Source organism: Filicampus tigris, chromosome 3 (genome assembly GCF_054856515.1).
Source record: "Filicampus tigris isolate MCC_2025a chromosome 3, RoL_Ftig_1.0, whole genome shotgun sequence".
NCBI classification, from domain to species: Eukaryota; Metazoa; Chordata; class Actinopteri; order Syngnathiformes; family Syngnathidae; genus Filicampus; species Filicampus tigris.
In genome coordinates, this window is record NC_141219.1 from 20,148,902 (window position 1) to 20,173,768 (window position 24,867).

Here is a 24,867-nt window from a genome sequence, read left to right on the forward strand (position 1 = left end):
GGTAAATCCAATCCTCTGCTCTACTAACATGTCAGACCTGGAACTTACTGTTCATATGGCTGATGTAATCTTAATGTAAACCCCCATGGGGCACACAACCCTTGCAGCCCGTCACTCAATCGTTTTTCATGGCACCATAAAGATAATTGCCCTTTATTACATAGTTGAACTCAAGGCATTGTAATGCACATGGACCCTGCAATTAAAAAATATTTATGCGCAGCTTCCAGTCTTACCATCTGAGAAAATAATTGTTGCCCTATTTCTGTTCTGTATTATATTTGGCCAACCTGATTAAAATTCTTGAGGGAAGTGCTCACTAAATGGTGAGCGTCAGTGCTTTTGTTGGCTGAGGATGTTAGCCCACGATTGGCAACACAATAATAACAACAACAAAAAAAAAGCAGGTTAGATTAACAAAGGAAGCCAGACTCAATGATTCATGCCGCCTTTAATGAATTACTTCATTTCAATAAGTCATTCCTGGTCACTAAGGTCACATCCAGCCAGACAGCCCGAAGTTTTTTTCACACATATCTCCAAGTCTTTCTTCTTCCCCATCAGACATCGATGAGTGTGAACGCAATCCTATGCTGTGTCGGGGAGGCGCCTGTGTCAACAACGAAGGCAGCTTCCAGTGCTTGTGCCCCGAGGGACATGAGATCGCTCCCGATGGCTCGGCCTGTCTAGGTGAGTGATGAGGTTGTCAGAATGAAGAGTTGGGTGGACCACTCAAAACGTTTTCATTTGAGCCTTCATCCATTCCTTTGGCAAATGAAATTCCCACTTTGGCTCTGTGGCAATTAAAAAAAGGTGTGGATAGATGATGAGTGGGGAAAGCTTGTCATTAAGCGGACAGTTCGACTGACAAGTGTTGGCTCCTTCCCATCTTTCTGCCTCGGCGTTCTGTGAGCTCTCTGGGGCTCGGCGTACGGTCCAAGTGTCTGAGTCAGGTCTTTAGATGCTGATAGATGCATGAGAACCAAAGACTTGACAATTGCAAAAACAAATCAAAACAAAACTTGGAAGGCACCAGTTGTAGTTTAACTGTTTGATATGATGTGCGTTATGAGCCTGAAGCCGATCATTTTTTTGACCATGTCTTTTCTTTGCCTTACTTGAGTCAGTAAAATTTGCTCTCCCCAGACATCAATGAATGTGAGCTGAGCGACAGACTGTGCAGGCATGGCCAATGTGTCAACATGATTGGACGCTACCAGTGTGTCTGTGACACAGGTTACAAATCTACTGTGGACAGGCTGGCCTGTGTGGGTGCGTGCTCCGTATATTACTTATAGAAATGCATATTGATAATACATCCTAGCAGTATGTCATGTTTTTTTGTTTTTTTTGTCCGTTTTTCTTCCTCTCAGACATCGACGAATGCACCATTGAGAATGGAGGGTGTGAAAATTTTTGCACAAACTCAGAAGGCAGTTATGAGTGTAGCTGCCATAATGGATACGCTCTAATGCCTGATCTGAGAAGCTGCACAGGTAATAAGCCCACATCGCGTTTTCATTCTTCCCTCTTCATATTTGAAACAGCTCTACATGTTTGAACGCATATCTTCTTTTCAGATATTGATGAGTGTGAGGAGAGTCCAGATATCTGTGATGGAGGCCAGTGTACCAACACGCCGGGGACCTACCAGTGTCTCTGCTTTGATGGCTTCATGTCATCCGAGGATATGAAAACTTGCCTGGGTAACGGACATCATTTTATACCCAAAACAAAATTTTGCAGCTTAACACTTAATTGCTTTAGTGGGGGAACTTATGATAATTTGAAACGTTATACAAAAGATGTGTCATGTGAATAAAATGTTATGACTCAGAGTGCGTGAGCGAGCAGTGAGTAATATTGTTGTTGATGATATTAAAGTGAACATTGTGGTGGAGAGGAATGTGTGACATTTAAATGCTTGATTCCACTTACAAAGAAAACAAAAAGCCCAAAACAATGATTTGAGCACTCATGAATAGGTCGGCACAAGTGCCCATTGTGCTGCTTATTAAAATAAAACACATGCTTGTCCATCATTTCACTGTTTGTCTTTGTTGACTCTTCAGATGTGGACGAGTGTGAGCTCAATCCCAACATCTGCCTGAGTGGGAACTGTGAGAACGCTAAGGGATCCTTCATCTGCCACTGTGATCTGGGATACTCGGTACGCAAAGGAACTACAGGTTGCACAGGTGAGCGGCACTAACATACGTCGGCGTGTTTTCTTGTCCTGCACGATGCGACAAACCATGACTGAAATAAGACAGGATTTTCATTGAACCACGAAAGCATGGCGTGATTGTCAAGGAAGAAGCAGATTGCCACAAAGAGAGGAAATGAGTGGTAATGAGTGGCTGGCAATGATGCATCACCTCATTCAATGGCTGCACCCGTGCTTTGCTTTCTAGTCATAGGTACATATGATTTGAAATGATAAATGTGGTTGAGTGTTCTTGTAAAACACAGTATATCTCACATACTGCATTGATAGCCTATGTGGGGGTTTTGTCTGTGAAAGCTCATGTGCATTTTTGATTGACTGTTTCATCTGAGATGTTGAAACACCATTGACTAACTATTCCAAGCAAGTGGTCAATGGTGAGCCTCTCATAAAAGAATAGTTGGAGAATTCTGCACACTGTGTGGCACTTGTGGCAGTTTTGGCTGCGTCGCTCAGTGTGCTGAAGGCTCAAGATAGTAGTTTGTTGTTGTCGGCATGTTTTGTTTTGGTTAAGCCACCGCTAGCTAGTTCTTGGTTAAAAAAAGCAACAACATGTGACACGTAACATGACCTATTTTTTTCTTAATATGAGCGCTTGTTGATAAAAGAGGGAAACTATTTTATTGGCAAACTTTCACTTTCATTGTGCCAAGTTATCAAATTGGCACAATGGTATTGCATATAGTCTGTAAGAATACATTTTTACATTTTAATTTTGTACTGAAGTATATTTCAGTTTGTACTGTATTACTTGTACTTAAATACAGGAGCTGAATCAGTACTTCTTATTTTACTAGTCTTTTTTTTTTTTAATTTAGTATTTTTAGTTTGTCAGTTCACCGTGTTAGCAAAGCTATAGGAACACGGAGTTTTGATACCATAAAGACCTTAGCAAGGCTAGCTAGCTCCTGGTTGGAAAAAAAAAAATGTTGTGTCAAGTTATCAAAAAGGTATTGTATATAATTCACAGTAAAAAAAAAACTTTTGTATTGTACTTTGTACTTTTTTATTTTACTTAGGAAAAGGAGTTGAATCGGTACTTTCACCCGTCTTTCTTTTTTACACATCTCTGCTTCCGTGTAGTGTAAGGACTTTTAACGTCTCTGTCAGTGCTAAAAACATAAGTGAAAGTGAGGAAGTTAAAAAGAGTTGTGCCTTTGGTTCGATTCAACAGCGGGTTTATCTGGTGAGGGTGATATCTGGCTAACCAGAGGTAGCTCTAGCATTACTCACCATCATCTGAGAACACATTGGAGAGCTAACACACACACTCACACAACATCGGCAACGGGAGCAGTGATTCTTTTATTTCAAACGCGGGTATCACATTGCACTATTGTTTATACCGTTGCTGCTCTTTCATTAAGGTGAGTTAAACATTACGTGATAGTTGGAGGAGCTCTGCAGCCTGTAATCACCTAAGATGACTCCAGAACACATAAATACAAAGCCCATCCGGCCCGATAGAGTTTAAAGTAGCTGCTCGTCTAGTCTGAGTGAATTCTGATTTACAATGCGCTTAAAAGACTGGTGGGGAGGACTAGTTGACAGCTTGGATTGGGACCTGATTTGGCCTCAACTCGCTAAAATGAGTCAGACGCACACTCAGCAGCAGCATGTCTACCTTCAGACAAAAATAAACAGACTGTCTGATGTGTGATTAAAAGTAGCTATATACACGCTTGCTTTCCTGGTCCCTTTGAAATATCCAATACAGCCAATTCTTATTCACAGTTTGGGAACTTAAGCTCCACAATATTGAGAAACCATGACAGCAATTTCTCTCAAGCAGGATGTTTTTAGAGCACCTGACCTCACTCACCAGGCCATACCTTGTAAAGGCACACGTCAACACACAAATGTACTACTGTGTGCCTGGCTTTTTACTTGACTTAATGCAGTATAGTCTTGTGAGTTATTAGTAAAGTAAAAATAAGTAAAAATTGACTCTCAATATAAGCAGTATGTTCTATAGTACATTCATAAATTATATTGTCTTCTTGTATGGAAGTCACTGTGATTTTGATTTTTTTTTTTTAAAAAGGCTGGTCCTGCCATAAATGATAGTTTTCCCTTCCACTCAAGTCAGTGCATGATTGTCTTTTGATCAATTGTCGTGCATGGATGAGAATTAATGACATCTGGTCAAGCTTTTGATGGCATTCTCATCAGGATAATGTGTCAGTTGTATCCCACAACACTGAAAACCACAGGGCAGGGTCCCTGACTTTTTTCATGTGTTGTATTTGTGTGTTTAGGAGCTGATTGGAAAGTTTAGATGGGTGGAGATGTTCTAGTGTGTGTTACAAGTCGGGTGGTGTCTTAGCTGTTCTGGAGAATATCAAGATGATGTGCTTGACTAGTGGACTTTTCCACCGCAGGTGTTACTGCAGTGCCATAATAGCAAACATTTTTACTTTCAGACAGGATGTGAAGCTGGCACAAGACAGCTGGCATATTTCTATTTATTTGTTTCCCTTTGTTGCTCATCATCTGTCAAACATTTGCCGCGTTAAACGGAACCGTATCGCTGACGCCAGCTGTGACCGCCGACACACTTCTTGTCTTCTTTGTGTTTTGTATGAGTGTCCTATAACATCAAAGCTTGGAAGAAAATTAGATTTAATTCCTTCTGTGACCCAGGGAGATTTATGGTTAAGCCACCCTCATATTAACCCCATCATTAAATGCGGTGTAAATAAGACATAGCCTTTGAGCAGACTAAACCAGCAGAGCTGATCTCTAATCGACAATGTTTTGCGTTACTAATTTACTACTCTCAAAAAGAGTTTGTCTCACGAGTACGAATATCTTTGAGTTCAAAACAGATAAGGACAAACTAGATGCACTCATTGTACACACCCACATATGCAATCACACACCCCTGTCACAAGAAGAAGTCATGCCAGATCACCAGATCATGAGCATACTCCTTTCAACTCTGCATTTCTGTGCATCTGGGTCATTTCAACTCTGTGACAATTGGCGCTGGCCTCTCCAAGAGCATTTTTTGGGAGGGACTGTCACAAATTTTAAATGAAATGCTACACAGGATAGACATTCACGTTTCCACCCAATTGCCACACACTTGGGGCGAGTTAAATCAAACATAGGATCGCTTTCACGAAGTGATAGATTTAGTACAATTTTTGTTTGCCTCCTCCACTAACACTTCCAATTCCATCACTTTGAACTTCATTTTGTGCTTTGGGTTCTCTCCAAATGTTCCATGGTGGCCAAAACCCTCTTTTAAGGGAGGTTTCAGGAGCCGGTTTGCGTCGCCTTATGGATACACGCAGCTCCAACAACCCAGGACAACTTGCTGCTTGTCTGAAGCCCTACTTGAACTCACCATGAAAGGAAAAAAAAGAAAAAGACACTTTGTGCTAATGTATTCACTCTTGTCTCATATTCACTTATAAGCCCCTTTTACACCTCTTGCTAACAGCACATGTAGTCTGTTAAAGTGCGTGAACACGCAATTTTGGGATAAATGGGTAAAAGATCGCAATTTTACTCAATCACGCTCAACACACCCAGAATGCGCATCTATTAGAGCAAACATGGAATTTAGGGTCTGTTATCTGGGATCATAGTAAATCGGACCCTGAATAACTACTAGGTGGGTTGTTTTATTTCAGATTTGCTGTCATTAATGTTGTACAGTGGAACCTTTAAAGTTGAACACAGTCCGCTCTTGGACACACTGTGACTTCAAATTTGTTTGGAATTTGGAAATGTTACCATAGCAAATAATACAAATAGAATTAACTGTTGTAGATCATTTTAATTTTAATTCAAGGATTTAAGTTAGGCGGCACGGTGGTCGACTGGTTAGCACGTCCGCCTCACAGTTCAGAGGTCGTGGGTTCGATCCCGGCTCTGGCCTCCCTGTGTGGAGTTTGCATGTTCTCCCCGTGCCTGCGTGGGTTTTCTCCGGGCACTCCGGTTTCCTCCCACATTCCAAAAACATGCATGGTAAGTTGATTGGACACTCCAAATTGGCCCTAGGTGTGATTGTGAGTGCGGATGTTTGTCTCTGTGTGCCCTGCGATTGGCTGGCAACCAGTTCAGGGTGTCCCCCGCCTACTGCCCAAAGACAGCTGGGATAGGCTCCAGCACGCCCCGCGACCCTTGTGAGGAGAAGCGGTACAGATAATGGATGGATGGATTTAAGTTAAGTTTATTTGTAAAGACTTTAATCACAAAAGAGTCTCACAGGGTTTACCAGGTCCACAATTCGCAAAAATCAACGACGTTCCTTTATAACACCCCCTATCTGGGCAAGGAAAAACTCAAAGAAAACCCATTTTGGGAAAAAAAAAAAGAGGAACCTTGAAAGGGGCGACACACTCGCCCCAAGTGTGTGTAATGACAAGGCTGCAATGGATGCTGAGTGGTGACATTTATCAAAAGATATGATGCTGTATAATGTTAGTTTAAACAGGGTGAGAGTCCGTTTAATGAAGTGAAGTACTGCAGGTTGACACCTCCAAGGAAGTGGTTCCCCTTATGACCGACCGATTGGTCGATACAGAATCCTTACAGCAACAGCCTCACTTCCATCATCACCACCTAGGCCCCTTTCTGGGTAGGAAAGGGGGCACTAGAGAGGAGAAGCGGAAGTAAAAGAGGCCAAACTCCAGACGTCAGGGGTTGAAGAAGGGCGAGAGATGAGTTGCATACAAAATGTGGTTGGCCAAATGCAAGACTTTAGAAAGAAGTCACAATTAGTAAGTTAAGAAACAAGTTGGAATGTCTGTAGTTGTATGTGTCTGTGTTCACTATATTGACTTCAATTGCATAATTAAACACACACAGGAAGGCATTTTTGTAGCAGTGGTAATTAGAATCTGTTATTATCGTCATCCCTAAAGGTCATCTCTCCTTGCAGCCAGCCAAAAGGTTTTAAGTTCTGCGATTTCCCGCTTCTGCTTTGATGCAATTGAAATCTAATGAACTCGATCATGTGAAGACACGCACTGGAATGAAACGCCATTTCAAATGTTTTAACCATGACGTCTTTGTCAATTTTTCCTCACTTCGACAGATATCAATGAGTGCGAAATTGGAGCCCACAACTGTGACCGCCATGCAACATGCACCAATACAGCAGGTAGCTTCAAATGCAACTGTGCTCCAGGGTGGATTGGCGACGGCCTTAAATGCACAGGTAACTCAAACATGACACGCTAAAACGCTACAAAAGTAGACTTTATAACACACTTCCCCACAATACAATTCTATAATGCATTTGTTAAGAATTGGCAGTTTCATTTGAGTTACACCTTTTATTCGTTCAAATGTTTTTCACCCTTTACCGTACTGTACACAAATCTAAATGTCAATTCATGTTATGTTTGAATGTTTTTTTTTGTTTTTTTTTTTTGTTAAAGACCTGGACGAGTGCTCCAATGGGACCCACATGTGCAGCAACAACGCCGAGTGTGTCAACACCATGGGCTCGTATCGGTGCGCATGCAAGGATGGATTTTCTGGGGACGGCTTCTATTGCTCAGGTCACACATGCAAGCCAGAAGCCCGACTTAGAGTGAACAAATGTAATCTATTATTATGTGTTCTCAGACTGTCTGTTTTGTGTGACCTCCAAATGCAGATAGTGATGAGTGCGCAGAGAATGGCAACCTGTGCGAGAGTGGCCACTGTCTGAACATGCCTGGCGGCTACCGCTGCGAATGTGACATGGGCTTCACCGCCACCGCCGATGGCAAAGCTTGTGAGGGTAAGACAAGATCCCGGCAGCAGAGCATAGAATCATTTGGACTGATTTAAAATGGTTTGGTCATGAATGGAATCTTGTTTATCCTCTTGCGAAAAAAACAAATTCATCCAAACAGAGAATGTATTCAAATGGTACTCATGAGGTATTGGAATGGGGCATGATAAGTCATGCACAAATTATAAAAGATTCTTTTTGGTTGATTTAGTTATGGTGACACGGATGAAAAGCAGGATAAAGTAGCCTACTAACAAAAAGATGAAAAGTTGCGAAAGGTTAGTTTATCATTCCATCATAACATCTGTGGGCGAATAAATAATCGATCAAAAAGCAAGAAAGCATTCTTAAAGTATGTAGCTAGCATGTGACAATTTAGTTTATTTATCTCAGACAAGGTCAACACATCAAACTACAATTGATTGCATAAACAGTGACTGAAGGACTGTAGGTCCCAAAATGTGTGTGTGTCGAGGGGCATCTGGTCACCTTATGTTAACTATTGACAATTCATGGGCCTGATTTGAAAATAAACATGAATAGTCAAACTATTGAGGTAATAGATTATTGCATGTACAGAAGTTGACCTTAACGATGAACACAAAAAAAAAAAAAAAAAACAGGGAGCAGATGACTGTGATTCAGTCCTTAAGCCATAAGTCTCAGGATCTAATTGAATGAGTAGACCGAAGTCATTGTGTGGATGCGTCAGACATCCTAAGATGACCTTTCCTGTCCTTCCTTTTCTCACCTCAGAAGAAAAAGGACATGAGCGTAGTACGAAATCCTTGGTAAGCTTCTCAAGTTGTGTACAAAGCGTCAGAAACGTTCCAGGACTGGCATCATAAAAGATATATTTCAACCCCAAAATACAAACAAGTTTTTCCATTCAATGAGGGCCAGACGACCAACCAACACGTTTATAGGACAACGCGCCTGCTCACATTGCCTTGAGCATCTGACAGTTCCTCGCCATGAAGAACATCACCAGACCGGAGAAACTTGCCTACTTTCCAACCTGGCTTCGTGTGATTCCTCTTCACCGAGCTCATTTAAGAAAACTGATCTGAAGATCTGGATGACATCAAGATGACAGAAAAGGCTGAGCGAGTGCATTAGACTTCAGGAGGCTTAGTTTGAAGGGGAAAACTTGTAGTTTGGATTTGACTATATCTTGTAACACCAGTCCTGGAAGTTTTCTGACACACCTCGCATACTTTATGCGTGTGTCAGTCTGGAGATGTCGTGCCATTTTTTCTTCACCCCCAAAGTATCAATCTGGAGAGACGTGAGTGAGGCCTTCACTTTGCAGGCTGACAATTTTCCACCCATGATCCCGTAATCCCTCAGCCCTTGGCCTGCCCTCTCTGGCCTTCCATCCCTCTCTGTTGTACCACCTTTTCATTATTTCATTCTTCCTCTCTCTGTATTTCACAGACATTGACGAATGTACCTTCGCTGACATTTGTGTCAATGGACGTTGCAAGAACATTCCAGGCCTTTTCAGGTGCGACTGTAACATTGGTTATGAACTGGACAGAAGTGGCGGCAACTGCACAGGTATGATGACCATTGTCTATTTTGCCGTAGAAAAGTTGATTGACAACATGTATGGCACTCATGGATTTATTGTATATATGTAAATGAGACTTTTGAAACTTTTTGCATTGTCTTTTCTCAGATGTCAACGAATGTGCAGACCCAACCATTTGCATTAATGGAAATTGTGTTAACATCCCCGGAAGCTACCATTGTAACTGCCCCCCAGATTTTGAGCTTAACCCCACCCGGGTGGGATGCGTAGGTGAGATGCAAAAACTCCTTTACATGTTTATGATTAGTTACTGACAACATACTGAGGTGAACGGGGAGAAAAATACACCTGGTTTGTTTGTTTTGTTACACAAACAGACACTCGCTCTGGAAGCTGCTACCTGGATGTGCGTCCCAGAGGAGACTCATCCGAGAGTTTGGACTGCTCCAATGAGATTGGAGTCGGTGTTTCTAAGGCATCTTGTTGCTGTTCTCTGGGCCATGCTTGGGGAAACCCGTGTGAATTATGCCCATCTCTCAACTACAGTAGGTCAACAAGTCCTTTCTTTGACATGACACGCGTTGTACTTCTCTCTTTATATTGCCAATTTAGGATACTGTGATGTCATTTGAGGTTTGCCAGAGCTTGTGGAATTGCAGCGAGCACGTCAACCCCCCCATAAACAAGAAAAATGGTGTGCATGAGCCATCAGACTGTGATCAGTGACAGTTGACTGTTTTGTATGATTAGTCACAGGAAATGAACCAATTTGCTTATTAGAATCCTTGAATCACTTGAAGTCATTTCCTGTTATTATTACTGTCAGCAGAAATGTCAGGCTTGGATAAATGTTGTCATTCAATACACTGCCAACATTCAGGCTTCAGACTGACTCCTGAATGTGTGTATGTGTGTTTACCATAATTGGTGTGACTGAGAAAATGAGAGCGCTTTGTGCAACTAGTGTGAAAATTGCCAGCAGATGGTCGGAAACCTCGTAAGGAATGCTTTCTATGGGTCGAAAGTATCTTTATTATACTTCCATCTACGTTTCACGACAACAAAGCTCCACCTGATGACCTTCACATACATTTGTTGATTTGACATCTTTTATGATTTGACATTGTGCCCCACAGCCGAGTATAAGACGCTGTGTCCAGGTGGTGAAGGCTTCAGACCGAACCCCATCACTGTCATCTTGGAAGGTCAGATGCTAACATTTGAGCTAGGATGACTGGTGCACGGAAAACACCCCCTCATTGTGATTTTTCTTCTCTGACAGACATCAATGAGTGTCAGGAACTGCCGGGCTTGTGTCAGGGAGGGAAGTGCATCAATACCTTTGGGAGCTTCCAGTGTGAATGTCCGAGAGGTTTTTCACTCAACCAAGATACCAGAATCTGTGAAGGTATTTAATGATGACGCACCACACGGATAGATACCGTTGGGCAACTCCAAAATAGCTACTTTTCAGCAAATCAAAACAACGACATCTTGCTTGAGTTCCACATCGTTACCTTATATATGTACATATACTGCTGCCCACCACAACATCATTTGCTCATTTAATATGCAAAAAAAATGACAAATGTATTACGCTGTCATTGAGTAATGTCCAACATCAAAGTCATACTTCACAAAAGCAAACGACTGTGGTTATCTCAGGGGTCACCAACCTTTTTGAGACTGATAACTACCGGTAGTTCTTGGGTACCGATTATTGCGAAGGGCTACCAGTTTGATTCACACTTCTGAAATGACACGTTTGCTCAAATTACTTTTATTCAGGTTCTTTGGCTACTGTATATGTTATTACTAATAATTCATGTTATACATTTATGTGACATTGAAGAGTTTAAAGAGTTCTCACAATAATAAAGCGATAAATATCTTTAGCAACAATATTTGTATTGATATCTACCAGTGTTTAGATTTTCAAATGATCACTTCTACAACATTCCTAGGAAATCACCATGTCCCATCACTTGTGAGCAAAACCGTGTAATGGGCGTTAATGAATCTGAATGTACTTTCCTTAGTGGATGAACAGTTCCTTCTCAGAAGTGTGTGTGTGTGTGGGGGGGGGGTCATTTGTTTTTTAGCTTTTAATCTTTATTCCCCCGCCCAGCTGACTTGCAAATTATCCAATTTCACTCATCTCTCTCTGGAAGCACAAATGTCTTTCACAAATGAAAAATCATTCCCCTGGACTTTTATTCCCTGAAATACTGCCGGCACAGGCACTCAGTCTTTTTGTTAAACCAGACTGTCTTAAAAATGGAACCCAGATGTAGTACAGCTTTGAAATGATTATTATCTTACACTAAAAAGTGTGTATGAATAAGGAAAATATGTGTTCATTGCATTGAACTATTCATTTAAATTGGAAATTTGAATTGGAGTATCAAAAATCACTGTGTTCTAAAATGGTTGCTTTGTCAAGTGCTTTCCTACAATCTAAGTAGCAAGTGAATGTGAATTTAATACCAATTTTTGTGCGCAGATATCAATGAGTGTGAGCGCCCAGGTATTTGTGGGCCCGGCCAGTGTTACAACACCATTGGAAACTACACCTGCATCTGCCCCGTGGACTACATGCAAGTCAATGGAGGAAACAATTGCATGGGTACGTCTGAATATGTCCATCCACCCATCCATCATCGATACCGCTTATCCTCACAAGGGTCGCGGGAGTGCCGGAGCCTATCCCAGCTGTCTTCGGGCAGTAGGCGGGGGACACCCTGAACTGGTTGCCAGCCAATCGCAGGGCACACACAGAGACAAATAAACATCCGCACTCACAATCACACCAGGTCTGAATATGTATGGTGTAAATATAATTATCCTCTCCACCAAGGAGTTTTAAGTTGTACAGTATTTACAACATGTGTCAGTTTAAATTCAATAATGACAATATCAGACACTTGTAGTGGTGCATTGAGACACAGTATGTGTTTAATTCGTTCTGTGACCGCGCTCTTAACACAAAACACTTGCGTCTTAAATCATCTTCCCCCATTAAAATGAAGGGGAAATATCATGAATCTGTCCCAGCCAGCACCCCACAAAAAACATTTAAAAAAAAGTGTTTATAATAAGGAAAAACGCCCTCTGTAATATTGTATCTTATAAAAACGTTTAGTGACAACATAATTAAATATAATGTAAAGAATTAAACAGTTTTTGCATCATGATTAATTCATTTCTGCTTATTCTAACGTGCACAACTTGGCCACCGGGGTCAATATAATGCTGTCAAACGAAGAAGACTAACAACCACTATAAGTAACTCAGTAACGTCGTAATATTAGTCATTTTTTATAGAACATAAAGAATATATGCCATGAGTATTTTTTTGTCCGTCTATATATGTTACTGTACAGTTTGTGTTCAAATAGCCGTTGCTTAGCGCATTATAACACCGCCACTTAGATGCTGTTCCTTAGCCCGTGTATGGCATTTCCCATTATGTGTTAGTATTAAACGAACATACTTAAAGGCAAAGGCATGTGGTTGTTTTAAATACACAACGTGTAATTCCCTTTGTTTGATGTTACGTTTGACAGTGGACTTCGACATCAACCGGGATAAAAACGATGCATTTTGAACTGTTTTGTCATCACTTACAGATATGAGGAAGAGCTATTGCTACAGGAACTTTTATTCCGACAACAGAACATGTGATGGAGAGCTAACCTTCAACATGACCAAAAAGAAATGCTGCTGTGCGTACAACATCGGTCGTGCGTGGAATAAACCCTGTGAGCAGTGTCCTGTGCCCAGCAGCGGTGAGGTCCCATATACTCACACAATCATGAACGCACAAAAGAACGGGGGAAAGTAAAGTGAATTTGTCTCCACTCAGATGAGTTTGCCATCTTGTGCGGCAGTGAGAGACCAGGATATTATATCGACATCACCACTGGAAGAGTTATTGGTAAAAGTTGACTGATGACAATTGAGCCATGTTTACTTACTTTACTTAGCGTACTACAAGCTTTTCGCAAGTAGTGTATTAAATATTGTATGTTTATATTGCTCCTTGCACTAGATATTGATGAGTGCAGGGAAATCCCAGGCGTTTGTGAGAATGGAGTATGCATCAACATGATCGGTAGCTTCAGGTGCGAGTGCCCCATCGGCTTCATCTACAATGACAAGCTACTGATTTGTGAAGGTAGAATATTGAATGGCTTTCCTTATCCTGATGTCAACTCAAATTAATAGCAAATCCCCTTCTCATGTTTCTTAGATATTGATGAGTGTCAGAATGGGCCTGTGTGCCAGCAGAACGCAGCCTGCTTGAATATGCCTGGGAGCTACCGCTGCGAGTGCAGACCTGGATATCGCCTCAGCCCGACGGGACAATGTCTAGGTATCGTATGTCCTTCAATGACACGAGTTTTAATATAGCCTCGACACTTCACTCATTTCACAGTGGTTCAGATGACTCCTAATATGTCAGGAAATATTATAACGCTCTGGTAGAAGATCATTGAAATGTAGAAATGTAAACAAGAGAGAGGGCACTGGTTGAAGCTGAAGCTGCTCTTGCCAGAAACTTGATTGTAAATTACATTAAGTTATTGCATTAGTGGAGGCAATTACTACATCAATGGCATGCACAATTGAAAAAATATGTAGAATATCAATAGTAAGCCCCCGTTTATCGTTTCAAACTCAACTAGAATTGGTGAACATAAGCTAAATAGAAAGACAATGCAATATTTTGGATGGTTTTACCTTTCCTAAATGTTTTTAAAACATTTAAGCTTATTAAAATACATATAAACGTAATTAAAAAATATTTAAATTGTTCTTTAGCGCCTTTTCTCACTGTCTCACTCACATAAAGTAGTTCTTCAAATAAGGAGTAAAGCCAGCTTGCTTTAAGATGTTTGTCACTAACAGATAAGGTTAATTGTAAAACTCACTCATAAAAAAAAAATAAATAAAAAGATTGTGTATTTAAATACCAAAATGTTCAACCAAACCATATAATTTCATTGAACAAAAGTCGGCTAGCTTAATGCTAACACATAATGTAAAATACCTTAGACGAGGTCACGGAAACTGGCAAAGATGTTATGGTAATTAAAGCAAAAAACTGCTACTTTAACACACATGGAGCAGCAACGCATGCAAACAGAGCATACAAGAATACCACAGGCATATACTCTTCTCTGCCTTTTTGCTCTTACACTCCACCTTTTCCAGTAAAACTCAGTGCCACCTGGCTTGTTGTGGCACAGCGTCGAACACCGATGACGCGTAATTCTGCAATTTAGCAGGGGTTCGCATTTTGGTCTATGTATGAGTTAGTGTGTCTTTTCCTTAGATCGTAATGAATGTGTCGAGAACGCCGGTGTTTGCAATCCCGGCCAGTGCATCGACACTCTGGGTAGCTTCCGCTGCATCTGCCCCAATGGATTTAAAACAACCCGGGACCAGTCGATGTGTGTCGGTAAGACATTTTTTACCCTCACATTGTTGTCCGTCTTCTTCGTGAGTGCCATCCTGTTTGAACTTAAAATGACATTTGTAGACATGGACGAGTGCGAGCAACAACCCTGCGGCAACGGGACCTGTAAGAACACCGTGGGCTCGTACAGCTGTCTCTGCTACCCCGGATTCCAGAATTCACACAACAGCGATTGTATAGGTACCGTACATGCTTAAAAAGGACGTGAGAACCGCAGCATGTGTTTAAAGGTAATTGACAACTGTATTTGTGTTGCGTTCAGACATTGACGAGTGCTCTAGCCAGAGGGCTGTCTGTCGTAACGGACAGTGTGTGAACACTGTGGGCAACTTCCTGTGTGTGTGCAACGATGGCTATGAACTTTCGCCCGACAGAAGACTGTGTGTAGGTAAGAAAGTGTAGCTACAGTATTTTCATGGCAACTCATTTAAATGTACGCCCCTCATACGCCCTCGTTCTTCTCAGATATAAATGAATGTGTCGTAAATCCTGGCACATGCGGCGTTGGCACTTGTTTGAATCTGGATGGCTCGTACAGATGCATTTGCCCACCTGGATATTTTCTTCATGAAGAAACCTGCGAAGGTAAGCTCAACATGAAAGCAGACAGTCACTCACGAAGCATCACATGAGCGCTCAGGGCTACTTATAAGCAAGCACAGAAAAGGAATTAGGATCTGCTTTCTAGATCCACACCAAAATCGTTCTTTCCATTAACCATTCCACCCTTCACAAAGTCTTGCAGACATTGGGAAATATATTTGGAGTTGTGCTTGTAATATACAAATGCACATAAAACTACAGGCAAAATCAGAATTAACTGCCTTGCACTTTATGCTTGGTGCAGGGGTAAATGTTGAGCAACACATTCCATAAACATGGTGAATAGGCTTTGGACTGCAAAGGGGTAGAACATTTCTGGTAAATTTCCTTGGGAGGTTTGATGGATAATATTGGATATAATGAATTTTGAACATTTTGTTTGGTCACAAAGCCCGTATCCCACTGAGTGGTCATGGTTTGCAAAGGTGGCGAAGATTTTGAGCATGTTCGGAATTTCTGATGACAAGATGTATGGCAAATGTATGGTGAACGTCTGCGACCTTGAATGAACCCTGACAAAAAGTCAACATTCACCACGTTCGCAAACACTCGCAAAACTTTGCCGCTCAGTGGGATAATTTGCTCGCATTTACAAAGCAGGCTTTTTTCAACAGATTTATTTATAAGTACAACTTTTATCAAGTTTGAAATCATAAACAATGTATTGTTTACGAAACAACCTTTGATATTGCAGATTTCTGGTTCATTCCAGTTAATTCTTATGAAAATGTACAACTTTAAATATTAACTGCGATTCATAATTCACCCACTTTTGCAACCCTAAACCAGCTATGGGTTGTCTCCGGACATAATTAGCTCTAACAAAAGAAGAAGAAGAAAAAAAAGCTACCGGTATATGTAACCATCATTTCAACGAGTTTCATATTAGGGCATTTTGCTCACAAAATAAAGAAATTTCATGATTTAGTTATCCCCCAAATATGTCAATTTCTTCCTTCTTGATGCTTGTGAAAACAGTAGTTTTGCCTTTGCTGCTCCCCATCCACGTCTATTTCTCTCCTCCCGCTCACATGTGGGAGTGGGCCCAAACCAGACTGCTTGGATTGTTTATGTAGTGGTGCTGATGAAGAGATATTCGGCAGACTTCGACACATTCCTACTCAGGGCTCTGTTCTTGGGAGCAGGAAGGAACAGCACTAAATACTTAACAACAGTACGAGCAGCAGCTGGTCATTGCGGCGGCCGAACGCATGACAGCAAGGTTATTCCCCTGTGATGTTCTGTTCACAAATCACGTTTTAATAAACTCTGATTTACTGACATCACTGATTTGACCCCATCCACATTAACCCCGACGCAGATGAAGGAAAAGGCCCCAGGGTGAACTTCTGTACCGATTCTGATTTGATTTTCTTTATGTGCCAGACATTGACGAGTGTTCGCAGTCACCTGAGATCTGTATGTTCGGAACCTGCTCCAACACGGAGGGAAGCTTCACCTGCTTATGCCCTGAGGGCTTCCAACTGTCTGCCTCGGGACGCAGATGTTTAGGTACGTATTTGAGAGAAACAAGGCTATTTTGAAACTACCGGTATGTTATAGATGAGGTGCAAGCTGTATCCGTGTAGCTTTATCCTCCTGCGCCAAGAAAGCACTCAGTGCCCCTGCTGCTCTCGAGTGACTCTGGATCGACCATCTTCCCATCTCCTCACTCGCGTGTGTGTGTGTGTGTTTATGTACTGCATGTGCGTGTTTTGGGCTTGGGTGGGGGAGCGCAGAGTCCACTGTTAGGGAGTTCCTTTGAAACACTCAAGCGATGACATCACCGGTTCTGAAGAGGTGGATTAAAGTTTGCATTTCACCGCTCTCCCTTGCGTCAATCGTGCTTGACTGAAGGGTGGGGGATGAATTAGTGCAGCAGGGTGGAGGGTAAGAAACACAGGCAATAAATGAGATCAAGGATGAATCCTGTCACTTGTTTTCGAGTTGTTTTTGTGGTTAAGGATGATTGACATGCAAAGAATGGAGAAAGCGACAGGGTGTCCAAGAAGTCACGATACATATATTTTGTTTCAGGTATCATTCAGACAGATGTGCGGCCATCAGCATTTTGACAGCTTAGGCTTTGCACCATTTGTAAGTGTTTCATTCACTTGGCCATGGCTCACCAATTGGCATTGGGGCAGTGGTGCAAAATTTCCCCCTGGCGAGTTTTCCTGTCCTCAACTGTAGTTCATTAGCAGTTTGAGAAGCTTTATGGCTGTCACATGCCTCCAATGCATAATCCAATTTACGCTATCCATCACAGGTTCCTTGAAACTAAATCTGTGGATTAATGTGAAAACTATAAAACTTTCAAAAATGGCCCTGAAATGCAGTTGGAGACTGAAATGTGTACAGTTTTGCAGCACTGTTTCCAATGTTAATTAGCGAGGCATGGGCAAGGGAATGTTATGCTTACAAATACTGCAAAGCCTAAACTGCCAAATGCTAATAGCCTCCCATCTGTCCAAATGATACCTGAAATGAAGTAGAAAAAAGGAAGTGCGTATTTAGTGACTTTCAGGACATACTGTTTAGGTCTTGTATTGGATCAGATCAGGTATACTTTATAAAGTCTTGCTAACATTTGGTGTCATTTTCTATTTTCATAATACCATCCGTCAAGGATTTAAAAGACTGCTTTGTCCATGCTTCCAATTTTGCTTGACGTCTAAATGCATTTTAACACAACATCTGTGCACAAATCATCACGTGATTTGCGGAAATATCTGCGGTTTGGCTTTGTGGAGCAAAGTAACTAGACCCACTAAATGGCTGTGTACACAGCACCAGGTGTTCATGACCTCACCAGGTGCGTGCGCATGTGTGTGCGGTCTGTGGTGGTCAAGGCGCTTATTTGTGCAGTTGGGTGAAGAGCTAGCAGAAGAGTGTGACCATGCGCTTCTCATTACAAGTAAGAGGCCGGAAGAACAAGAGTCCTCACAATCCTCTCCATTTGCCAACCTCCCCTAGTCGCGTTAAGCGTTTTACTGTAAAGCAACAACCCCCCAAAAAAGAGCTCCCTTTGCTGCTGTTATTAAACTTAAACTTAAAACTCCAAATCTGGGAGCTCACAGTAACACACTTGTGGAAAACGTGTTACTTCATTAAGTACTGTACATATGGTAAGCGTTGGGACGGAATGTTAAGGACGGAAGCACTTTAAAAGGATGAGGACGGACAAGGTTGGATGATGATTATTTTTGTGAGTAAGGATGGAAGGGTACCCAGGTCGCAGACGGAGGAGGAGGAAAAATGGGTAAAGTTCCCGTCTCTGGTTATCAGACAACTTATGGGTTCATAATGAATGATAATCAACCTTATCCACAGGAGAAGCCATTATGAACACTTTGGACAATTCCATTGATGACATACTGATTCAAAATCTGTCCTCACCTAAATGTACTGCTTTGGCATTACCTACTCACCACAAAGTTTCATTAAAATCCATTGTGAAATTGACAAAGATATTTTTTGATTGAGCAAAGTTAACTTTTTTCTTATGCTCAGCTAATGCTAACAGTTGCTAATGGCTAGTGTTTCATTTCTTGGAGTGACAGACAACAAAATATGGCAGGTTTTGAATTTGTTCAAACCGACGCACAGTTGCTGTTTTGACTTCAGCTTGTTTCAACTTACATAATTTGTTTATGTTTTCATACAATACTGTGCTATTTTTACATTACATAACAAAAATGTGATGGCTTTGGGGGGGCTTGAGCAGATTAATGGAATTTCAATGAGGAATGTGGATTTAATTAGCAAGTCAACTGATTTACAAGCTTAGTAAAACAACAAATTAAACTCAAAAGTACCACTTGATTAGCTTTCATTATATTCTTCGGCTTAATTCAAAATGCTTTGGCCTGTAATACTGTTTCAAATTGTCTACGTTATCTGTTTGTCTCATTTTATCCCGTCTATTGTTTTCCGTTTCATGCGTTTGCCAATATTTAGATGTCCGCATCAACTACTGCTATACAAGGTTTGAAAATGGACGATGTCAGGTTCCAAAGCCTCAGAACACTTCCAAGGAAGAATGCTGCTGCACTGGAATGCCGGGTCAAGGCTGGGGAGATCCCTGTGAAATCTGCCCTGACAAGACAGAGGGTAGGTTTCCATCACACAGGAAAAAAAAAAACTGACAGGCATGCTGATTCCTACCAGACATTTTTTGCTATTAATGACTTTTGTGATATAATGTTCCAGAGGCGTATCCCCTTCTCTGTAAAAATAAGGGATATCAACGTGGGATCGATGAGGTTCCAAAAGGTATGAGTGTTATCTACCATGAATATTTATCCTCTAAAGTGTCAGGTTAACTTTGCTTCTCTCTTAGATATTGATGAATGTGTCAATAACCCCTGTGAAAACGGCCAGTGCATCAACACAGACGGTTCTTTCCGCTGTGAATGTCAAATGGGGTACCACCTGGACATCACGGCATTTACATTTGCTTGTGTAGGCAAGTGTCTCACATCATCCACTGTTGCTCGCTTTCTTTCGTTTATTAACATACATTCAATATCTATGTCCATTCCAGACACTGATGAGTGTGAAATTGGTAACCCCTGCGGCAACGGAACATGCACAAATGTGATCGGAGGCTTTGAGTGTGCCTGTGAGGAGGGCTTTGAGCCTGGTCCGATGATGACCTGCGAAGGTGGGTCAAAAATAAAGCAAAACAAAAATATACTTTGGAGCAACTTTTGTGAAGTTCAAATTATTAGTTTGCCTCAAATTATATTTATGATTTAGTTCGAATCTCTAATTTTTGATTTCTGTACTGTCTGTCATTAATCACTTTCTCATTTCCTTTTTTTCCATCCAGCCTTTTTCATTACGATAGACCTATAATGTCACATGTTCACATGGTACCAGAATCTTTGTTATATTCTGTTTCTTCTGACCGTCAGAACATGGAATGTCTCAGTTCGAGAATCGACTTGAAGTGCAAACGCTGTGTAAAACTATTTTGGTTTGATTTGGTTTGAGGGGAGGGAAGTTTGCATTCCAAGTGAACAGAACAGGTTTGAATTGAAAACCAACCGGGCCATTTTCAATTAAACTATTGTAACAATGCACTTACAATGAATGACAGGGTTAGGGTTTTTTTTCATGTATAATTTATCTTGTTGTTACCACTGGACTTCTGTAACTTTTTTGTGCTCTCTTTTAGACATCAACGAGTGTGCTCAGAATCCTCTGCTGTGTGCATTCCGCTGCGTTAATGTCGTGGGCTCCTACGAGTGTAAATGTCCAACAGGATACGTGCTGCGTGAAGATAAGAGGATGTGTAAAGGTACCATAACCAATGACTAATCAGTCCTAAACGCAGCTCTTTTAGTCACAGGCCATTTCGCATGAAGTAACGTACATACTCGAGTAATAGTAACCCCTCGTGAAGTTACATAACATACTATTTCTCAAGCCTTCTTAGAGCCTGAGAAAATGTAACAAGACGAGTCACTGTTTACACCTCCACCGTCTCAGATGGCATGGGGACCATAGCAACAGTTGTATTTGGAGGGAAGCGCCGAGACAGACGGAACCTCTCATTGTCTATAGCGTCATTGTTTATATCTCAGCTCCAACCAGACCACCAACCCTCGTACTACTTGTCTACATTCAACTCCTGTTTCCACGCCAGTGTCATATTGAGGAGATTAATGGAGACCATATTGGAGGTCTGTGTGCATGTAGCAATTAAAAGATGAACTGCCCTGCAGTGAATTGTAAAACGTGCAAATAATTGATGGCCAGCAGCGTATAGATGGTGGCAACGCACTCAAAATGGAGAGGATCATAAAGCATCAACGCCATACATCTAGCATGCGCTTAATCATGAACCCATGGTACATAAATGACTATTCATTCGTTAAATTATTCATCACTTGGATGGATGGATGGATACGAATCACCTTCACATGAGGCTCATCAATATGCATAAGCCTAAATAACACGAACTGATGTGACCTCACAAATGGCAAACAAAATGTACATGAGTATTAAGTTATTATACTTAACCTTTCTCATTTACATCCAATGATAAATGTAAAAAGGGGAATACAAGTAATGGCAAAATAGACAACACGGCTAATAGCTTTATCGGGAGAGAAGCAGCAACATTCATAGCTATTAATTAGTCAAACAACAAAAGTGGAAAGGTTTAAAAAAGTGCATGTGCAAATTTGTGAATGCAGCACTGCGAAATATGGGTTGATTCACCGTACTGTACAACACGTTTTGTATTTAGGTAAGTTACTTTGTGCGACAGTAAACGTGAACCATCATCATGATTGATGCTCATATCGCTCGCATCGGACGGAATCCTCGTACGTCCAAAATCATCAATTTTCAGGAGACCCAAAAATAGCATTATTTTTTCAACCATTACTATTTCATCGTCAAAGAGAGCAAGCCATTTTCAACGCTTTAGATTGGTCAATAAAAAAAAAGAACACTCACACATGGACTGACCAATAGCGAATTATAGTGTAGGTTCGTACTATTATTTTCAGAGTTGGTAATGCGTCGTATGTTTTTCTTGCAGATCAAAACGAATGTGAAGATGGTCTAGATGATTGTGCCAGCAGAGGAATGACCTGCAAGAATCTTATTGGTACATTTATGTGTATCTGCTCACCTGGATACACACGCCACCCGGGTGGAGATGGCTGCATAGGTAAGACTGTTGAAACCTATTGCTCGTTGTCCTTTATTTTGGCAATAACTCCCAGATTTCGCAACTGTAAACAGATTGTGTATTTCATTCTGAATGGGATTCTTTATTAAGCTTATTAAGTTTATTTGGGCTTTATTTCGACTTTTAGAGAGTTTAACTTGGGCGATGATGGTGAAACCATATGACGTTGATATTTGTTCTACTTTTGTATGTCCGCTTCAGATCTGAACGAATGTACAGCCAAACCGGGCATCTGTAAGAACGGCCGTTGTGAGAACACAGTGGGAAGCTATCGCTGCAGATGTGACCAGGGATTCATTGCTAACCCCACACAGACAGAATGTTTAGGTAAGCATGTGTGCAATACCCACTTAACGCCTTGCGTGTTCAACATTGACAAACAGTTGACGCTAGTTACATTTGTTCAACGTGGACGCAAATGATCGTTCGCATTTCTAGACGATTTTAGCCCCTTTGTGGCACTTTGGTATCTCGTTAATAACCATGTGTTTGTAACTGTCAAGATAGAGGAAAGAGAATCGTTTCACAGGCTTCCTCCCAAATCTAAATATATACTTCGGATTCAAAAGTGATGTACTGAGGCCTGTGAGAAACACTCAAGGGAAACCGAGGCTCAGTTGCTATCTGGCTTCTGACAGACATTAGTGATTGTGCGTGTGGGTTATCTCCTCACGTCTGGTGCAGTCTGGGTGGCTTTGTCTGCTTCCCTTTAGCCACCTCTTTGTTTGCTCGCGTGATAGTTTGTCTCGCTCTCACATTCTCTTCCCCATGTCTCCCGACATCTAGATAACCGCGAGGGCTTCTGTTTCACTGAGGTTCTGACTACTCTGTGTCAGATGACATCCAGTAACAGAAACATGGTGACCAAGTCGGAGTGTTGCTGTGATGGGGGCAGGGGCTGGGGCAACAACTGCGAGCTTTGTCCACTCCCTGGGACCACCCACTTCAGGAAAATGTGTCCTCTGGGACATGGATATAACAGTAATGGCAGAGGTATTGTGGAATTTGAAGTTCAATATAATTCTAACGAATCGAACACTCATTCTTCTGTCACTTTACCACTTAAAGAGGAAGTCAACCCAAACATATTTTTTCAACAATATGTTCTATGCAAGCCCACTAGTTGAAACAAGACATTCTGATAAATATTGCGTTTGTGGAATAAGAGTTAATCCACCCGTTTTTAGCCATCTCCGGGGGCAGCCATTTTGTCACTTCTGTCGACTGAAAATGACATCACAACTGCTCAGGGCTGGGGTAATGACCAATCATGGCTGACCTGTTTTCTGAAGCTGAGCCCTGAGCAGTTGTGATGTCATTTTCAGTCGACAGAAGTCACAAAATGGCCGCTCCCTGAGATGGCTAAAAAGGGGTGAATTTTGCTGCTTAGCTCATATTTCACAAACACAATATTACTCAGAATGCCGTGTTTCAACTAGTGGGCCTACTGGGAACATATTATTGAAAAAAATATGTTTGGATTGATTTTTTAAGCAATGAGACAGGAAAACGGGTGCTCTCACAAATACCGTATTTTGACACTATCCTGTTTGATCAGTTTATTAACATGAACGCTTCTGTTCAGATATTGACGAGTGTCGTGTGATGGGGAACTTATGCAAGCAGGGCCAGTGTGTCAACACTTTAGGCTCGTACAACTGCATCTGCAAACCCGGCTACGCCACAGACATCACTGGCACTCAGTGTGTGGGTAAGCCTACAGTTCACATCCATCTCTCTTAATTTTATGGACTCGTTTCCTGCCATGCCTGACTCTCGTTCCCATTCCCGCTACCTTGTGAAGGGCCAAAACCACACGGGTAGACTGCTGAAAAATACAACCCGAGTCTGTTGATCTCATCAGCGGCTCTCATTGAATACTGCATTTGCCGAAAAGATCAAGCAATGTCTCACTGTCGTGTTTCGTTGCAGATGTGGATGAGTGCATACAGGCACCTAAGCCTTGTAACTTCATTTGTAAGAACACAGAGGGTGGATATCTGTGTTCCTGCCCCCGTGGATACATCCTACAGGAAGATGGAAAGAGCTGCAGAGGTGACACACTCACACAAAGCAGAAGAACCTTTCATATCCAGTAGCAGCTGTCCTCGACTGTTTCCAGGTTGGAACCGCAGTACTGCTGAGTAGGCCTGGCCCCCTCCCAGCAGTATGCTTGTTCTTTTCTGGGCCGTCCTTGAGCTTGCATTTACTCACATCATGCATCCAAAGCTTATGTTTATCAGGCGTCTTGTTTTAAGGTCTGAAAATAAATTCTCGGCAGTGTTCACAGCTTTGCTTACCTGTACACGCTAAAAACACTTGGGTTAAAAATAACACAATTTGGGGTCAAAAATGGACCGATCCACTACTTGGGTCAATTTGACCCAACTTCCTGGGTTGTTTTTGCAAAACAACCCCAAAAATGGGTAGTTTTGTACAAAACAACCCCCCAAAAATTGGCTGTTTTGTACAAAACAACACAAGAACGTGGGTCAAATTGACCCAATTTTTGGATCGGTCCACTTTTGACCCCAAATTGTGTTGTTTTTAACCCAACTGTTTCTAGAGTGTATTA

At 41.6% G+C, this 24,867-nt stretch overlaps 1 protein-coding gene across 3 annotated transcripts in view; it reads left to right on the plus strand.

Moving 5' to 3' along the window:
• Positions 1-24,867, plus strand: part of fbn1 (fibrillin 1) — a 67,204-nt gene that overhangs the window by 37,486 nt on the left and 4,851 nt on the right. For all 3 annotated transcript variants that reach the window (XM_086025574.1, XM_086025575.1, XM_086025576.1), the window contains 33 exons: positions 565-690; positions 1,147-1,272; positions 1,374-1,496; positions 1,581-1,706; positions 2,073-2,198; positions 7,278-7,400; positions 7,624-7,746; positions 7,845-7,970; positions 9,402-9,524; positions 9,646-9,768; positions 9,876-10,043; positions 10,635-10,703; positions 10,781-10,906; positions 12,002-12,124; positions 13,128-13,286; positions 13,364-13,435; positions 13,550-13,675; positions 13,751-13,873; positions 14,837-14,962; positions 15,044-15,160; positions 15,243-15,368; positions 15,446-15,565; positions 16,970-17,095; positions 19,544-19,696; positions 19,796-19,858; positions 19,926-20,051; positions 20,130-20,249; positions 20,766-20,888; positions 22,140-22,271; positions 22,494-22,619; positions 23,079-23,285; positions 23,878-24,003; positions 24,225-24,347. In XM_086025574.1, the coding sequence (XP_085881700.1) occupies positions 565-690; positions 1,147-1,272; positions 1,374-1,496; positions 1,581-1,706; positions 2,073-2,198; positions 7,278-7,400; positions 7,624-7,746; positions 7,845-7,970; positions 9,402-9,524; positions 9,646-9,768; positions 9,876-10,043; positions 10,635-10,703; positions 10,781-10,906; positions 12,002-12,124; positions 13,128-13,286; positions 13,364-13,435; positions 13,550-13,675; positions 13,751-13,873; positions 14,837-14,962; positions 15,044-15,160; positions 15,243-15,368; positions 15,446-15,565; positions 16,970-17,095; positions 19,544-19,696; positions 19,796-19,858; positions 19,926-20,051; positions 20,130-20,249; positions 20,766-20,888; positions 22,140-22,271; positions 22,494-22,619; positions 23,079-23,285; positions 23,878-24,003; positions 24,225-24,347 (4,125 nt within the window). The remainder of the gene's footprint in view (positions 1-564; positions 691-1,146; positions 1,273-1,373; positions 1,497-1,580; positions 1,707-2,072; positions 2,199-7,277; positions 7,401-7,623; positions 7,747-7,844; positions 7,971-9,401; positions 9,525-9,645; positions 9,769-9,875; positions 10,044-10,634; positions 10,704-10,780; positions 10,907-12,001; positions 12,125-13,127; positions 13,287-13,363; positions 13,436-13,549; positions 13,676-13,750; positions 13,874-14,836; positions 14,963-15,043; positions 15,161-15,242; positions 15,369-15,445; positions 15,566-16,969; positions 17,096-19,543; positions 19,697-19,795; positions 19,859-19,925; positions 20,052-20,129; positions 20,250-20,765; positions 20,889-22,139; positions 22,272-22,493; positions 22,620-23,078; positions 23,286-23,877; positions 24,004-24,224; positions 24,348-24,867) is intronic.